Source organism: Oncorhynchus mykiss, chromosome 5 (assembly GCF_013265735.2).
Source record: "Oncorhynchus mykiss isolate Arlee chromosome 5, USDA_OmykA_1.1, whole genome shotgun sequence".
NCBI lineage: Eukaryota > Metazoa > Chordata > Actinopteri > Salmoniformes > Salmonidae > Oncorhynchus > Oncorhynchus mykiss.
Window position 1 is genome coordinate 33,684,750 of NC_048569.1, and position 15,141 is coordinate 33,699,890.

At 44.5% G+C, this 15,141-nt stretch overlaps 1 protein-coding gene across 5 annotated transcripts in view; it reads left to right on the plus strand.

Moving 5' to 3' along the window:
• Nucleotides 1–15,141, plus strand: part of LOC100136128 (retinoic acid receptor RXR-alpha-A) — a 159,227-nt gene that overhangs the window by 44,262 nt on the left and 99,824 nt on the right. For 4 of the 5 annotated variants that reach the window (XM_036977326.1, XM_036977328.1, XM_036977327.1 and 1 more), the window contains exon 2: nucleotides 5,788–5,988. In XM_036977326.1, the coding sequence (XP_036833221.1) occupies nucleotides 5,788–5,988 (201 nt within the window). The remainder of the gene's footprint in view (nucleotides 1–5,787; nucleotides 5,989–15,141) is intronic. The other variant, XM_036977331.1, reaches the window with a different exon arrangement.

The window sequence follows — 15,141 nt, forward strand, 5'->3', positions numbered from 1 at the left end:
GAATATACTGTATTTCACGTGTAGGCAACCAGTGCACATTACGTTTAGAGATGGATATGCGTTGCTAACCTACAGTTTACAAGTGTTTCCTTAGTGTTGGTGTGTAAATGAGACTAGAGCGAGAACAAAAAGTTGTATTATTACGAATGCACATCTCCATACCTTTGTTTCATTAGCACATTGTCATTATGCCTTTGTCCCATTAAGTTCTTTATCATTATGGCTCTTTTTCATTAGCATAGTCCTATGTAAAGACTTGCTTTCATTAGCACTGTGTTGTATAGGCTGGCTTTTTATTATAGCACTGGATGTTTAATGAGAAAACCCCCAGTGTGTTTACACTGCTCCCATCCCTGATCGCCAGTAATGATAATACTGATTGACTGTTGGTGGGGGATGTTTGAGCTTGTCCCCTGAAGACGGGATCCTAGCACAGTTATTAAACCCAATGAGATCTCTCCTCCTCTCTTCATCCCTCGCTCTGTTTGGAAATAAAAGAAGAGGGGGGAAAAAGATCAAACATGCCTGTAATCAACGGTGTGCTGTATGAGCCAAGAAGACACAGAGGCACAGCAGTGTGATAGAGATGCCTTTAATGACAGATCACTAGATCACAGATCATTGGCGCTCACGACAGGAAGACCTGTACGCACATGCCTCTCTGCTACTGCTACACCACCATCAGTCATTAAGCCCTTTATTAAAACCAATCTAGAATGGGGAATAGCTGGAAAAACAGACTCCAACTGTTTTTTTATTCATCAAGAATGAAACTCCCTGAACATCTGGAATGGCATATTAATTCCAGCTCTACGCTGTTTCTCTTCAACTAAAACTTAAAACATTTGGAGGGTCACATTTAAGGTCAGTGTTCCATATGGGACAGCAGGTAGGCTAGTGGTTAGCGTATTGGATTAGCAACCGAAAGGTTGCAAGATCGAATCCCCGAGCTGACAGGGTAAAAATCTGTCATTCTACCCATGAACAAGGTAGTTAACCCACTGTTCTTAGGCTGTCATTGAAAATAATAATTTGTTCTTAACTGGCTTCCCTAGTTAAATCAGAGGAACATCATTTGTTCAATGAAACTTCATGGAACAATTTGCCCCCCTCCTGTTCTTTTACTCTCTTCACACTCGGGTCCTCTGTCTCCCACGGTTCCAGCTTTAGGTAACATTCAGAGCGTTTGAATCACATAGATTACTGTGTCCCGTGGGAAGATTATTCCAATGGACGGCTAGTGGAGCATTTTCGTTGGGCCCCTGTCTACTCTGTTTACCCATGAATTTGGAAAAGCTGAACTTGGAAAAGCTCATGTGCTAACAGGGTAATGTTCAGTGACATGGCTCGGAGCCCTATGGCGTGTGTCATTGTCCGCCCTTTGCTAGCTAGTTATACAAGCAGGGATTTGCTTCTTCTGTGCTCTGAGGAAACAAGGAGAAAATGAGTAGATTGGATAGACCAGGCCTACTTCAAATCAAGATGTTCCTGGTGAATTGGGCCTTGAGCAGCTAGTTGTGGTGTTAGATTGCTTGGAGAAACATATGCCAACATTTACTGATCATTACCATCATTTATAAAAACTATGTGGCCCCAAACATTTTTTTAATGTGCTCCCCAAAAATATACTTCTGACTTACACCGTTTGAATGTGACAACAGTGAAGTATCAGACAGACAAACGATGACATATCAACTTCTTCTCCTTTCAAACATGTTAATTCTTCAATAATGTTTGTGTGGTCTTCATGTCTGTTTTATTTCATTAAGACTGAGATGATCTCAGCTTGTCTGCGTTCACTCGTACTTGTCTGGACTTGCTGGTCCACGTCCATAACTGGCATTTGGATTCTTCTCTAATTCTAATCAAAAGAGTTGAGGAATGTGCTTGACAGGCACAGCCCACCCCTCTCCTTGAAACACACATGAACACATGCAGCAATGCACACACACACACACACACACACACACACACACACACACACACACACACACACACACACACACACACACACACACACACACACACACACACACACACACACACACACACAATCCTGATCACAGCATCAGCATCCCAGACGGCTTATCATGGGGAACTAATTCAATATCCCTGTGCCTGTTTTAAATGTCATTGGCTGAGCTCATCTGGAGTGACATGTTTTTCATGGTCCTAATAAAGGAGCTGTATTAGGCTCGGAACAGGGGGGGGGCTTCTCTGACCAACGCTCTTGATGTCTGCAGGAAATCTAAAGGTCCTCATGAGGAAATGAATAAAGTCAGGATTTGAGGAGATCTGCCGATGCTAATGAGTTTCACATGAACTCCCTCGAGTCAATAAAGGCTTGGTGAATCCTCCACTGACTGACTGAGAAACGTAAGCTACACAAAAAGTTGTTTTTCTCTAGACACTGCCAAGCCTGCCATGTCAGTCACAGAAACACATGCCTCTGATGCCATTCACTGGGTTGAAGTGGATTTCCAAGGTCAGCACTGAGCTCTGGTTGATGTATTGCCTGTGATTGGGCTTTCATATAATATTGATTGTTTTGACACTGTTGTCAATATACTATCTCAATGAGTTTTCTGTCTATCTTCCCTCTTCTTTTTCTATGAACGCATGACGTCATGTGTAGATCTGAACACAATGGTGATAACGATGGCGAAAGGAACTAGTTTAACAGACCACCATAGCTTTTAATTGACAAAGTTGCTATACTCTTCTACCTGTGCTTTTTTCCATGCTCCTCTGTTACACTGATGATGTCAGCATGGGGATGGGATGGTAGGGGGTAGTGAAGACTGGACTAGTGGGGGTACAGAACATTCAGTCACCCCGTTGTGCCAGATAATGACTTCCCTATTGAGCGTGACCCTGGTGACCTCTGAGATCCCCCCTGCCCCCCAGGCATCCCCGCCTGATTTGGCATTTTGTCCACACAAAGTTCCCAACCTCAGTCCATGCCTCTCCACCCCTCCGTAGCCTCCTACCCAGCCTCCCCTGGGCAGTTGCCCCCTCCTGGTCACTTGGCCTTGGGCATGGAGCTGACAGGGAGCTCCATGGAGCTTTGAGCTAGCCTCATATTCTGGGTTAGAGGGTCACTCTGAAGGGAGACAGAGAAACAGTGCTCTAAATGTGAAAGGTTGGCTGGGTCTCCATGTGGCAGGGGAGATGGATGTGTAACCTGCTGGTGGGAGGGAGGCCGTTCAGAGACTTATGGGTACAGTAGAGATCCTTCAAATGTTTCCTCTCCCCGTCTCTGTTACCAAGGACAAGTTGTAATCTGTATCGACAGTCCTGTCCAGGCAGCACGCTTCACCATCTATCTACCTGTAGATTTGCCTTAGTGAGAAGGTACTGCCAGCAACAGACAAACAGAGAAGTCCACACAGACATCATACAGAATATACAATATCGGAACAGTAAAGACAAAACATACAACTCTGGAGTATAGGCTGATTACAGTGGGAATATACCATTTACAGAGGGATTATATCTAAATAAGCATAGGGAGGGATACTGCCATGGTGATTATATACAGTGTCTATACTGCCCTGGTGAGGAAATACAGTGTATATACTGCCGTGGTGAATATTTACAGTATCTATGAATATATACAGTGTCTATACTGCCGGGGTGAATATATACAGTATCTATGAATATATACAGTGTCTATACTGCCGTGGTGAATATTTACAGTATCTATGAATATATACAGTGTCTATACTGCCGTGGTGAATATTTACAGTATCTATGAATATATACAGTGTCTATACTGCCGTGGTGAATATTTACAGTATCTATGAATATATACAGTGTCTATACTGCCGTGGTGAATATATACAGTATCTATGAATATATACAGTGTCTATACTGCCGTGGTGAATATTTACAGTATCTATGAATATATACAGTGTCTATACTGCCGTGGTGAATATATACAGTATCTATGAATATATACAGTGTCTATACTGCCGTGGTGAATATTTACAGTATCTATGAATATATACAGTGTCTATACTGCCGTGGTGAATATATACAGTATCTATGAATATATACAGTGTCTATACTGCCGTGGTGAATATTTACAGTATCTATGAATATATACAGTGTCTATACTGCCGTGGTGAATATTTACAGTATCTATGAATATATACAGTGTCTATACTGCCGTGGTGAATATTTACAGTATCTATGAATATATACAGTTGAATGGGGTATCTATACTTCTATACTTCTATACAGTATCTATACTTCTTCCTAGGCATTTTGATATATACTGCCGTGGTGAATATTTACAGTATCTATGAATATATAGTGTATATACTGTCGTGGTGAATATTTACAGTATCTATGAATATATACAGTGTCTATACTGCCGTGGTGAATATTTACAGTATCTATGAATATATACAGTGTCTATACTGCCGTGGTGAATATTTACAGTATCTATGAATATATACAGTGTCTATACTGCCGTGGTGAATATTTACAGTATCTATGAATATATACAGTGTCTATACTGCCGGGGTGAATATATACAGTATCTATGAATATATACAGTGTCTATACTGCCGTGGTGAATATTTACAGTATCTATGAATATATACAGTGTCTATACTGCCGTGGTGAATATTTACAGTATATATACTGCCGTGGTGAATATATACAGTATCTATACTGCCGGGGTGATTATATAGTGTCTATACTGCCGTGGTGAATATATACAGTGTCTATACTACCGTGGTGATTTTATACAGTATCTATACTGCTCTGGTGAGGAAATACAGTGTCTATACTGCCGTGGTGAATATTTACAGTATCTATGAATATATACAGTGTCTATACTGCCGTGGTGAATATTTACAGTATCTATGAATATATACAGTGTCTATACTGCCGTGGTGAATATTTACAGTATCTATGAATATATACAGTGTATATACTGCCGTGGTGAATATTTACAGTATCTATGAATATATACAGTGTCTATACTGCCGTGGTGAATATTTACAGTATCTATGAATATATACAGTGTCTATACTGCCGTGGTGAATATTTACAGTATCTATGAATATATACAGTCTCTATACTGCCGTGGTGAATATATACAGTATATATACTGCCGTGGTGAATATATACAGTGTCTATACTGCCGTGGTGAATATTTACAGTATCTATGAATATATACAGTGTCTATACTGCCGTGGTGAATATTTACAGTATCTATGAATATATACAGTGTCTATACTACCGTGGTGATTTTATACAGTATCTATACTGCCGTGGTGATTTTATACAGTGTCTATACTGCCGTGGTGAATATATACAGTAGCTATACTGCCGTGGTGATTATATAGTGTCTATACTGCCGTGGTGAATATATACAGTGTCTATACTACCGTGGTGATTTTATACAGTATCTATACTGCCGTGGTGATTTTATACAGTATCTATACTGCCGTGGTGATTTTATACAGTGTCTATACTGCCGTGGTGAATATATACAGTATCTATACTGCCGTGGTGATTATATAGTGTCTATACTGCCGTGGTGAATATATGCAGTGTCTATACTACCGTGGTGATTTTATACAGTATCTATACTGCCGTGGTGATTTTATACAGTGTCTATATGGTGTTGTGTGGAGCACCCCTCAGCTCGGCTTTCTCTGCTGTTAATGTCACTATTTTTATCATCATTATCATGTTTTTCTAACAGACTATCTCTCTCTCCCTCCATCTCTATCTCTCTCTCCCTCCATCTCTCTCTTCCTCCCTCTGCAGGGTTCCTGAAGCCCCAGTGCTCGCTGGCTCCGCCTCCCCAGCGTGGCCGCTCGGGGGAGGCCTGCTCCTGTTTCACCGGCATGTGTCACCTCCACCAGCGCCGGATATCTACAGGTAACACTCAACGCCATCTCCACATCCCATCGCCATCTGCCCCGTCATGGCAGACTCAGCACCTGGGAAGACACCTGTATGAAATAAGTATGAGCTAAAATTTGCCAGTGGATAGAAAGAGTATACAGTTATAGTATACTCTACAGTATACTGCATTATACAGAACATTTGATCCACTGTATAACAATTTTAATTTGATGATATGGACCTATAAAAATGCCTTTGATATGCTAATACAACCCCAGGTAGTAGGAGCATTTACTGTAACTCATGTTACTGTCTGAACATGTCATGCCAAAGTAGTATATCCACAAAGCAAGAAGCTGCTTGTTCCTTACCACAGCTACAAGCACACACACAGCCTGGGGTAAAGAGCTGTCAGAGCCGTAAGGCTTCTTCCTAGGCAGCGATGGCTCAGTCAGTCAGCCTGATTAATGTAGTCTCTGCATGTGGAGGCCCGGTGATTGACACGTTAACAGGGGTGCTATGAAACAGGCCTCTGTTCTCATCTCCTCTGTTTTCCCTGCTAGGGCAGCTGGGTCAGGTGATGTCAGCATAGCAGTGCATTCTGAACCTGACCCTCTGGTATGTGGGGATTGAGGGACAGTACGGTGCTGTTGTTGTGTTGTTGCTGTACGTGTGCCTGCCCTGCTGGTGGCTTCGTTGGCTGGGGGTGGAGGGCCTCTTGCAGAGTCACTTGTCGTGACTGAGTGGCTTGTTGTAACTTAACACCAATTTCATGTGAGGGGAACACGCCTTGGACAAAGGCGACGCAACCAGAACAACCAAACAGTGGCACCTTGGATGAATTTACAGGAGAGTGGTAGATTGTGTGATTTTAGTCCGTTTGGAACCTCACAGACAAAGCCCTGTGTTAGCTTCACACATTGTAGTCCTTAACACATACCCTTAACACATACCCTGTACACATACCCTTAACACATACCCTGTACACATACCCTTAACACAGGTTGAAAATGGCAGATTTGGGCAGTAATAAATGCCTAAATTGAAAGGTAATGGCTGTACAGTAACATGCTATATATGACGTCAGAGCTCTGACTCCATTCAGAACTTGAGCACCGTGCACGACTAGAAGTTGCCCCCATCTCTCCCGCTAGTTGGGCCAAATGTGGACTTCACATTTCCATATCATAAAACGACTGTCATATACAGTGTCAACATTTATGATCACTATGTTTGATGCACAGTTACAAGATTAAATCATACCCTGGGCTGTTCTGAACACAATGAGTGTTTGTTTATTGTGAAGAAAAGCACACTCACCTTAATGCCCTCGTGACTTTTTATGTGCACCAAAATGATGATCTGTTTCTCTGAATTGCCTTGTGAAAGCCTAACACTGTGAGATCCTTTTTTAGAACTGAACTAAGTCATGTTGGCAGAATAACACGTTTTCAAGTCATGCTCACCTGACCCAGATTGTGATTTATAAAGGTCAGCTTTTTGATTGTGTTAACAACAAACGTAATTGTGTGATGGCGGGGATGCAGGGTTGTGTTCCAAACAAAACAACTACAAGTGTGCTTGCTCTAGTTCCTCAACGGCACAGCTAGGAAAGCTATTTCGTTTTTTGAAGACTCTTCTTTGAGTCATACAAGTGTATTGAAATGACTCAGGAACTGTGCACACTTTAGAGAGGTGTGTGACCACTTGGAGACACCAGTTAGTCCTCTCACTCAAACCCTTGTCATTTTGTTCTCTTATGATGCACCTATCCCACATTCTCCAGGAATACTCTTTATCATGTTACTGAATGTATCCAGAGTATGTTCAGATTTCGTTAGAAACAAATGCTGCGAAAGTACTGTAAATATAAAATGAACATCACATCAACAGTGTATTGTTTGGATTCAGTCTTGTGTCAGGTCAACTGTTGTGTCCTCACCTTTGGTCTAATAATTTACCCATAATCTCCAAAATGTTCCCTTTCAATTGCTACCATGGTTATGCATATGCTTTTCATATCTCCTCTGTAAGAAACATTTCAACTTAGCCCTATCCATATAGGCTAATTCCCACAAGTGTAAATGGTTAAAAGGTTGTTTGGAGTTGAGTTGTCAATGACCTAGATCACCATGCACTCACAACTATCAATACAGAACATGTGAACGAAATGGGCAGCGTGTATTTAATGGGTCTAACAATAGAACAATATTGACAAAAGCAGCTATAGAAAAGCTTTCGACAAGCAGAACAAGAACCCACTACCCTCTCTGTCTCTCTCTCAACCACAAATACTTATTCATGGGCATGTCTCAGCAAGATCGGTGAGGTGCAGACACAGTTTGTTTTTCCGCTCTCTTCTCTTTCTCGTCCATAGATGTGTGTGTTACTGGGCTGGTGTGATTGATTGGTACATTTTTGACTGTCACAGCCCTTGGTGAGGGTGGGGACGTTTCCTGAGCAATTAGAATAGTCGGGATACTTCTCTAGCAAACCAACTATAATGGTAACTGTTACTGTATAGAAATGTGCTTTCTCCATGTGCTTTTTTTAGTTATTTCAAGGCATGGTTGACTTACAAGGAATGAGAGGAGAATGTGTGCGACTGAGTCACATTGTCTTTTCTTGTCTTTTAAGTGTTTTGATATTTCACAATGTTCAGTGGTGTGGTAAATGTTCCGTGGCCTAGCTGCTCAGAGCAGAGTAGCAATGTGTTCTTAGAGAGAGAGCGAGAGAGAGGCTGAGATAACTGTAAAGGCGTTGTGGTTTGTTAGTCACACAGAGTAGTAGCATAATGTTCAGCCTAGCTGGAGTCTGTCTTTTATAGCCCCGGTCATAATCATGGATCTAATTATGGAATGTGTTGCCGTAAATCTCCCATCGCCACATCCAGCACACACACCCGCCCCACATCTGTGTGATTGTCCTCCAATCCCGTCCCTCGGCTGCCCGGCCAAGGCCACAATGACAAGCCTCTGTGGAGAACGTGGGGTGCTGAGCGGCAACGCAGCTGAGGATTCTGGGAAGACTGGTTGCCCTCACCCGGGGAGTCGACTCCAACGGTGAACTCCCGGCAACACAGTGATGTAGTCCCGCTCTGGTTTTAGTGGTTTCACATTGTTTAGAGTTCTCAAAAACAAACCATTACTGGAAAGAGACCGTGAGAAACATAGTATTCAGGGCTCTTTTCTTTTCCAGAGATAATTTTAAAAGCAATCATTTTGTTGTTTCTTTTTTAAAAGACAAGAGGAAAAAAAGTTTTTGGGGCAATGTGTGAGAAGTGTGAAGAGTGGGAGAGAGAGAGAGAGCTTTAAAACAGGGCTTTTTGAAAGGGCCTCACAATGCAGGCCTTGTGCAGTGATTTGGTCTGTCCTCGCGGAGCTGAGCGGAGGAATGGAAAAGATTATCCACAGGAATGTCTGGGGTGCCCTCAAACGGAGCGGGCCTCGTGACTGGCCAATGGGAGAGAGGCCTGCCGAGCGGAAGGCAAATTTTTTCCTGATGAACTCAGCTGCCTGCTTCACAATTCAGTCTGATTGCCAGCACTGAACTCACATATGGTCCGTGTTTGGAGAGACCAAGTGACAGGACACATTCTGCCTTGAGAAGAAGGAGAGGAGGAGGAGGAGGAGGAGGAGGGCTGTTGGAGTAGATTGCTGGCTCCCCCTTTTTATTTCATTAGAGTGGGTAGTATGGATGTGGTGTTTGGATTCTGGTGCGTTTCAACTGCACCACTACCTCTGTCTGGGTCCCTCCCTTTCTCCCTCCCTTCACTGACTCTCACAGTCCACTCTGCGTTGGAGTGGGGCTGGCCGCCAGGTGTGCGGTTAGAGTTTGATTAATCCCTCTTTATTGACTTCGCTTAAGCAGCAATTACGCCCAAAGCCAAGCCCTATTAGCTCTCGCCACGGTCCGTAGCTGACTTCATTACCCAGCCTCAGAATTATCTCACTGCCTCGTGAATCCTGCCAATTCATTTGGAGCCCATTTAGAATTCTGCAGGACTTGGAAAGAACTTTCCCTGCCTATTGCCTAGAGCTGAGCCAGAGTGAACCGTAAGGAAACATGGAGGAGAGCAGAACACAAATCTGGCTCCTTCCTGATTGTTTGTGCACTGTGTGTGTGTTTGTGCACTGTGTTTGTGTACTATGGTTGTGTGTGTGTGTATTGTTTGTGAGACAGACTCGGCAGAGCTTGATCAGCACCGGGCCCAGGCGTTCGGCTCCAGCGAGAGGCAGCATGTGTTTGTAGACCTTGTGGTCACACAGCGGGTTTGTGGGGGAGGGTTCCAGTGGCTCCCGGCTCCTCGTATTTTCTCGGGTGGGGTCCCACAGAGGTGAGGGAGGTTGTTAGCCTCAGCATGCTCCACGCTCGCTGATCTCTATTTGGCTGGCTGGAGTCCGTGCACTCCCTGGCCACTTCCTGCCGGGTCAGGAGCCAGAGGGGCCAGAGCGCCAAGCTGACGATTACAGCCGTGCTCTGCCTCAGCCTTCGCCCCCTGCACACACATTCATCACCACAACCACCACAAAGACTGACAGGCTATTTTATTACAGACTTATTATTGGACTATCACAGCAAATTTGGCTGCTGATCCCACTGTAAAATAAAAATAGCCTAACAGTTGTTTGTGTCCAGTTAGACCGGTGTGATGTCTCAGTATGCTGAGTGTTTGGTCTGGGGCCTGTCACTTCCAGGATAAACTCTGCCAAAAGTCTGAGCTAATTGGATGTTGAGATTCATATAGTACTCACCAGATACTGGCTAATGCACTGGCTTTAGGCCTAACATATACAGCCTCCACACTGTTCGCAAATTCCAATCAGTTGGACTTTTTCGAGATGAAACAGGGGATGCAGGGAGATGTCCAAACCATATGACATCATTGCAGTGAGTTTGTAATCCCTGTTTTGTAGCTCTGTAGAGCTAGAGAGAGATCACTTTATTGGTCAATTGCACACAAATTCAAATTGAAATTTGTGTGCTCAGGTTCTTCATCTTCAAATAATATTTTTGCAGGAATCTCCTTGCGAATGATTTTGCCGAAGATTGTATCACCCCCGGGCTGGGCAACCTGAGCTTTTGACATTTTTTTTTTAACCCAACTCCTCCGTTTTTTTGAGAGGTGCAGGGGGCTCGGACCCGGAAATCGAACTGACAACCTGCCGGTTTCTGGCCCGCCTCTCTAACCGCCAGGCTACCTGCCGCCCCACAGTATGTAAACATGGGAAGATTGGGAACAATGTCACAGGCCCCAAATCCTGCCTGATGAATTCCTGTCTCTCTTGTTCTGAATCGTAGAGCTTATTGTGGAGCAATCCGCCAGCTGATTGGAAGCAGCTCAGTTTCAGTCCACAATCCATAAATCTCTGCCTTGTTCTCATGATATAGGAGGAGTGGTGCAGAAAACACAAAGCAACTTCTGATGTAAAGATGTTTTTTATTTAAAGCAATAGTGGGAATGTGAAGTTATGTGTGTGGGTTTTCAATGCCTGTGGGATTGTATCCACTGAGACAGTAGCCTACTTGATCAAGTCCACTGAGTCTCACCTGAATGAATGCATGACTTGTGTTTGCATGTGTACAGGTGTGTGAATAACTTATCTCAGGCTGTGTCTTCAGGGAGTAGAGGAATGGGCAGACATTTCATTCCTTCCCATAGGAAGGGGGCCGTGTTTCAAGTTGTATTAGTTGTATGTACAGGATACACATGGTATACACTAAGGTTATTCCAGTTTTGTTTTTCTATTTGTTTTTTATTTATATCAGCTTTCCACTTTTTTAATTTGAAATTCAGTTTAATGTTTACACTGTCCAACGAAATACACCATGATTCGTTTTAGTTTCAGTTTTAGTTTACTATATTAACCTTGGTATGCACCATCCAACTAAATGCTTCCTTTCAGGTTCATTCTCAACATGGCTCAGGAGAATATAATAACATTTTTTAGCATTGGTATAATACAGGAAAGCACAATTTATAGTGCAATATTACACATGTATCAGAGAAAGGAGGGACTGGGGGCCAAGTGTTTAAATTGTGCAGTATTAGCAATAGTAAATAAGAGTATGGTAGCAGTAATTGTGATGTGTGGGTAGCTTGAATGTATATATGTGTGTGTGTGTGTGTGTGTGTGTGTGTGTGTGTGTGTGTGTGTGTGTGTGTGTGTGTGTGTGTGTGTGTGTGTGTGTGTGTGGGTGTGTGGGTGTGTGTGCATGAGTGAGTACATGTGTGTTAAGGTGCGGAGAATCAGAGCAGCTGGTCAGTCCAGTCCAAGTTGTCAGCAGTCAGCAGGTATTAAACCTCATGCTCCAATACGGTCTGCCCGGCGCTAAGGGAGAGAACAGCTCATAGGCTGGGGTGTGTGGGGTCCTTGATGATGCTGCAGGACTTCCTCAGGCACCGTTTCAAGTACATATCCTGGATAGGTGGGAACACGGCCCCAGTGATGTACTAGGCTGTTTTCACCACCAGCCAGTGTGCCAGCGGGTTGGGCAGGCCAGGGTGCAGCTAGAACGCCAGGGGCTTCACCTTGGCACAGAGTGACGGCAGCCATCCATAACAGGTCAGGAGAAATCACAGTAACTAAGCCTTTGATAACTCTCTGAGCCCATAATCCCTGCATAGAACCATCCCACTGAAATGCTATCTCATTGTTACAGCTCAAACCATAGGAGGGAGAGATGGAGGGAGGAGAGGATGGAGGGGGGGAGGATGGAGGGAGGGGAGGATGGAGGGATGAAGGGAGGGGAGGATGGAGTGGGGGAGGATGGAGGGAGGGGAGGATGGAGGGATGAAGGGAGGGGAGGATGGAGGGGGGGGAGGATGGAGGGAGGGGAGGATGGAGGGATGGAGGGAGGGGAGGATGGAGGGATGGAGGGCTACCCATAGAGCCACACCGTCTCTCCCTCATCATACACCCCGGAGAGGCAGAATGTTGTTTTCACTCTAATGATTATCACAGTAAGACTGTTGGGATCAATTCAGAATGCCTCACTAAACACACATTCAATGCAAGAATTAGAGATCAAATGTGAGTATTAAATCGCAGTGTTGTTCACAAAACTAAGAATACATCACATTTTCCAAATCCGGACAGAATTGACCCCAACCCTGGAGTAAGATGTTCAGTGTAGCTGCATCTGAAAAACACCCTTTTTTCTGTCATCCATTAAACAGAAATAGGCAAGTTCTCATTCTTGCGGCCCCATGTTGCTTAATACAGTACAGTATGTTAACCACAGCAGGGGCACTCTGAGTACTCCTCTGAAATATATGGGTAAACTAATGAACGCCATGAATATAAATGAATATGTACATCTTAACCCAGATATCTGAGCCGTGCTCAGTGCAAGCTGCTCTCTCCCCAGTGTGGTGTGACTAGCTCTCATCATCCCTGATAAAGATATTAAAGGAAGAAAGGCTGTTCTGACTGTCACTCCAGCTCTCTCTGTTGACTCTAGAGGTTTGATAGTGAATGCCATGTGTTTATTAGCGGGGGGTGGACTTAGTGTTGTGGTGGGGGCATCAGACCGCCATCTGCCTCTCTTTACCACTGATAAACATGAGAGGACGATGGGAGCGATGGTAAAGAAACTTCAGTGTGTGTCTCTGTCACATTCTAGAAGACCCTTCCCCTCAACCTAACATGCTAGCTCAAGATGTACTGTACGGCCCCAAACAAACATACAGTTGCTGGGAAGAAAATGCATGCCATAGTGCCAGAAAAGGATCATGTATTGGCCAAGGGAGTCGATGAGGACGAGAAGTCATCAAAGGAAAAGCAATCATATTTAGCCTCTATGAAAACAAACTGTAGAGGCCATTTTCGCTTTGAGTGACGAACTGGTTTCTGGGGACAATGGTTAAAGGGGACATTCAATATAGTTTTGGTTATGATTTATAGCAATGTCATCTGTTAGGGTCCTTTTTTTAGTTTTTCCTCATTCTGCTGAACTGGACTGACTGGAATCCAAAGGACTTGCACCGGCCATCTGGAGCTAACAATAGAGGGGTCACACATTTTGGACAAGGCCAAAGGAAAAAGCCAATTCACATGGTTTATTTATCGATTTGTATTTTCTTCCGGACCTATGCGTGCTTCCCTCTCTGTGCTGGAATCACAGCAGTCCTGCCTAGAGGTGCTTTCTTAACAACAACAACAAAAGAATGTGAAAACCTTTGGCTGGGGGTCTCTGTAATGTTATGGGGCCTCGGAGTGTAGTTTGGAGCGGACCGTTGGTTGAAGTCATTTGGGTCCAATATGGAGACTGCCTTGCCAGCGATAACAAAATGCTCTGTATCAGATACCCTTTTCCTTCTCGTTCTCTCAGTTTCATAATCACACTGTTGACTGCTAGAACTCTTCTCTCTTTGAGAATCAGCCAAATAGGAAACAAGGAGATTGCTTTATTAAGTTGTTGAACGTAGCCAGTGGAAACTCAATTATATTCTTCTGTCAAGTTTTCCACGGGGCTTCCATACTGCAGACTGAGGATGCAGATTCCTGTATGTTCCTGCTGAATGTTCCTGCTGAATGGTCGTGCTGAATGTTCCTGCTGAATGTTCCTGCTGAATGGTCCGTGTGTCCCTCTTGATCTGTGTCAATCTTGTTCTTGTTTGTTCACTGGGCTGTGTGTAAGTCAGAGGTGGGTTGGGGAGCTCAGGTGTCCTTTAGAGGGGGACAGGGAGCTTGTTCCTGTTTGTGCCTCTCCCTGTTCACTGTATGGTCAGTTGCTTCTGTCGTCTCAGCACTGGGAACCGCCGATCATCCCACTCTTGCTCCCTGGAGGAGGAGAAGGGGGAGAGAGAGGGGAGGGGGAGAGAGCAGGTGGGGAGAAAGGGGGAGGTAGGCGGGAGCTGTTGGTATTTTGATGCTAAAGCGATTGGACACACTTGGCATTATAGCTGGCTCTGCAGTGGGGGAGGGGGGAGGCAGCCATGGCGAGCGCTTGATCCGAATGTCACCGAAGCCGATCTCATGAAGTGGAAGGTCAGCACTGGAGCCCTTGCCACGCTGGTCGCACCCACCTTAGCACAGCACAGCCCCACCCCTCGCCTTGGCCCCTCGCCTTCAAAGGAGAGCTGGGGAGCTGGGTTGGAGGGAAGGAGGGATGGGAGGGGGTTTGGGCCAAAGCACTGAACCTCTCAATGTCACATGTCTCTCCCGCCCAGCAACAGGCCCACCCGAGTGTGCTAATGTAGCCAGGACGGTGCATGCTGGGATGGTGAGGGAGCCCGGGGAAGACGTGTTGGCAGCTCCCATGTGCTCC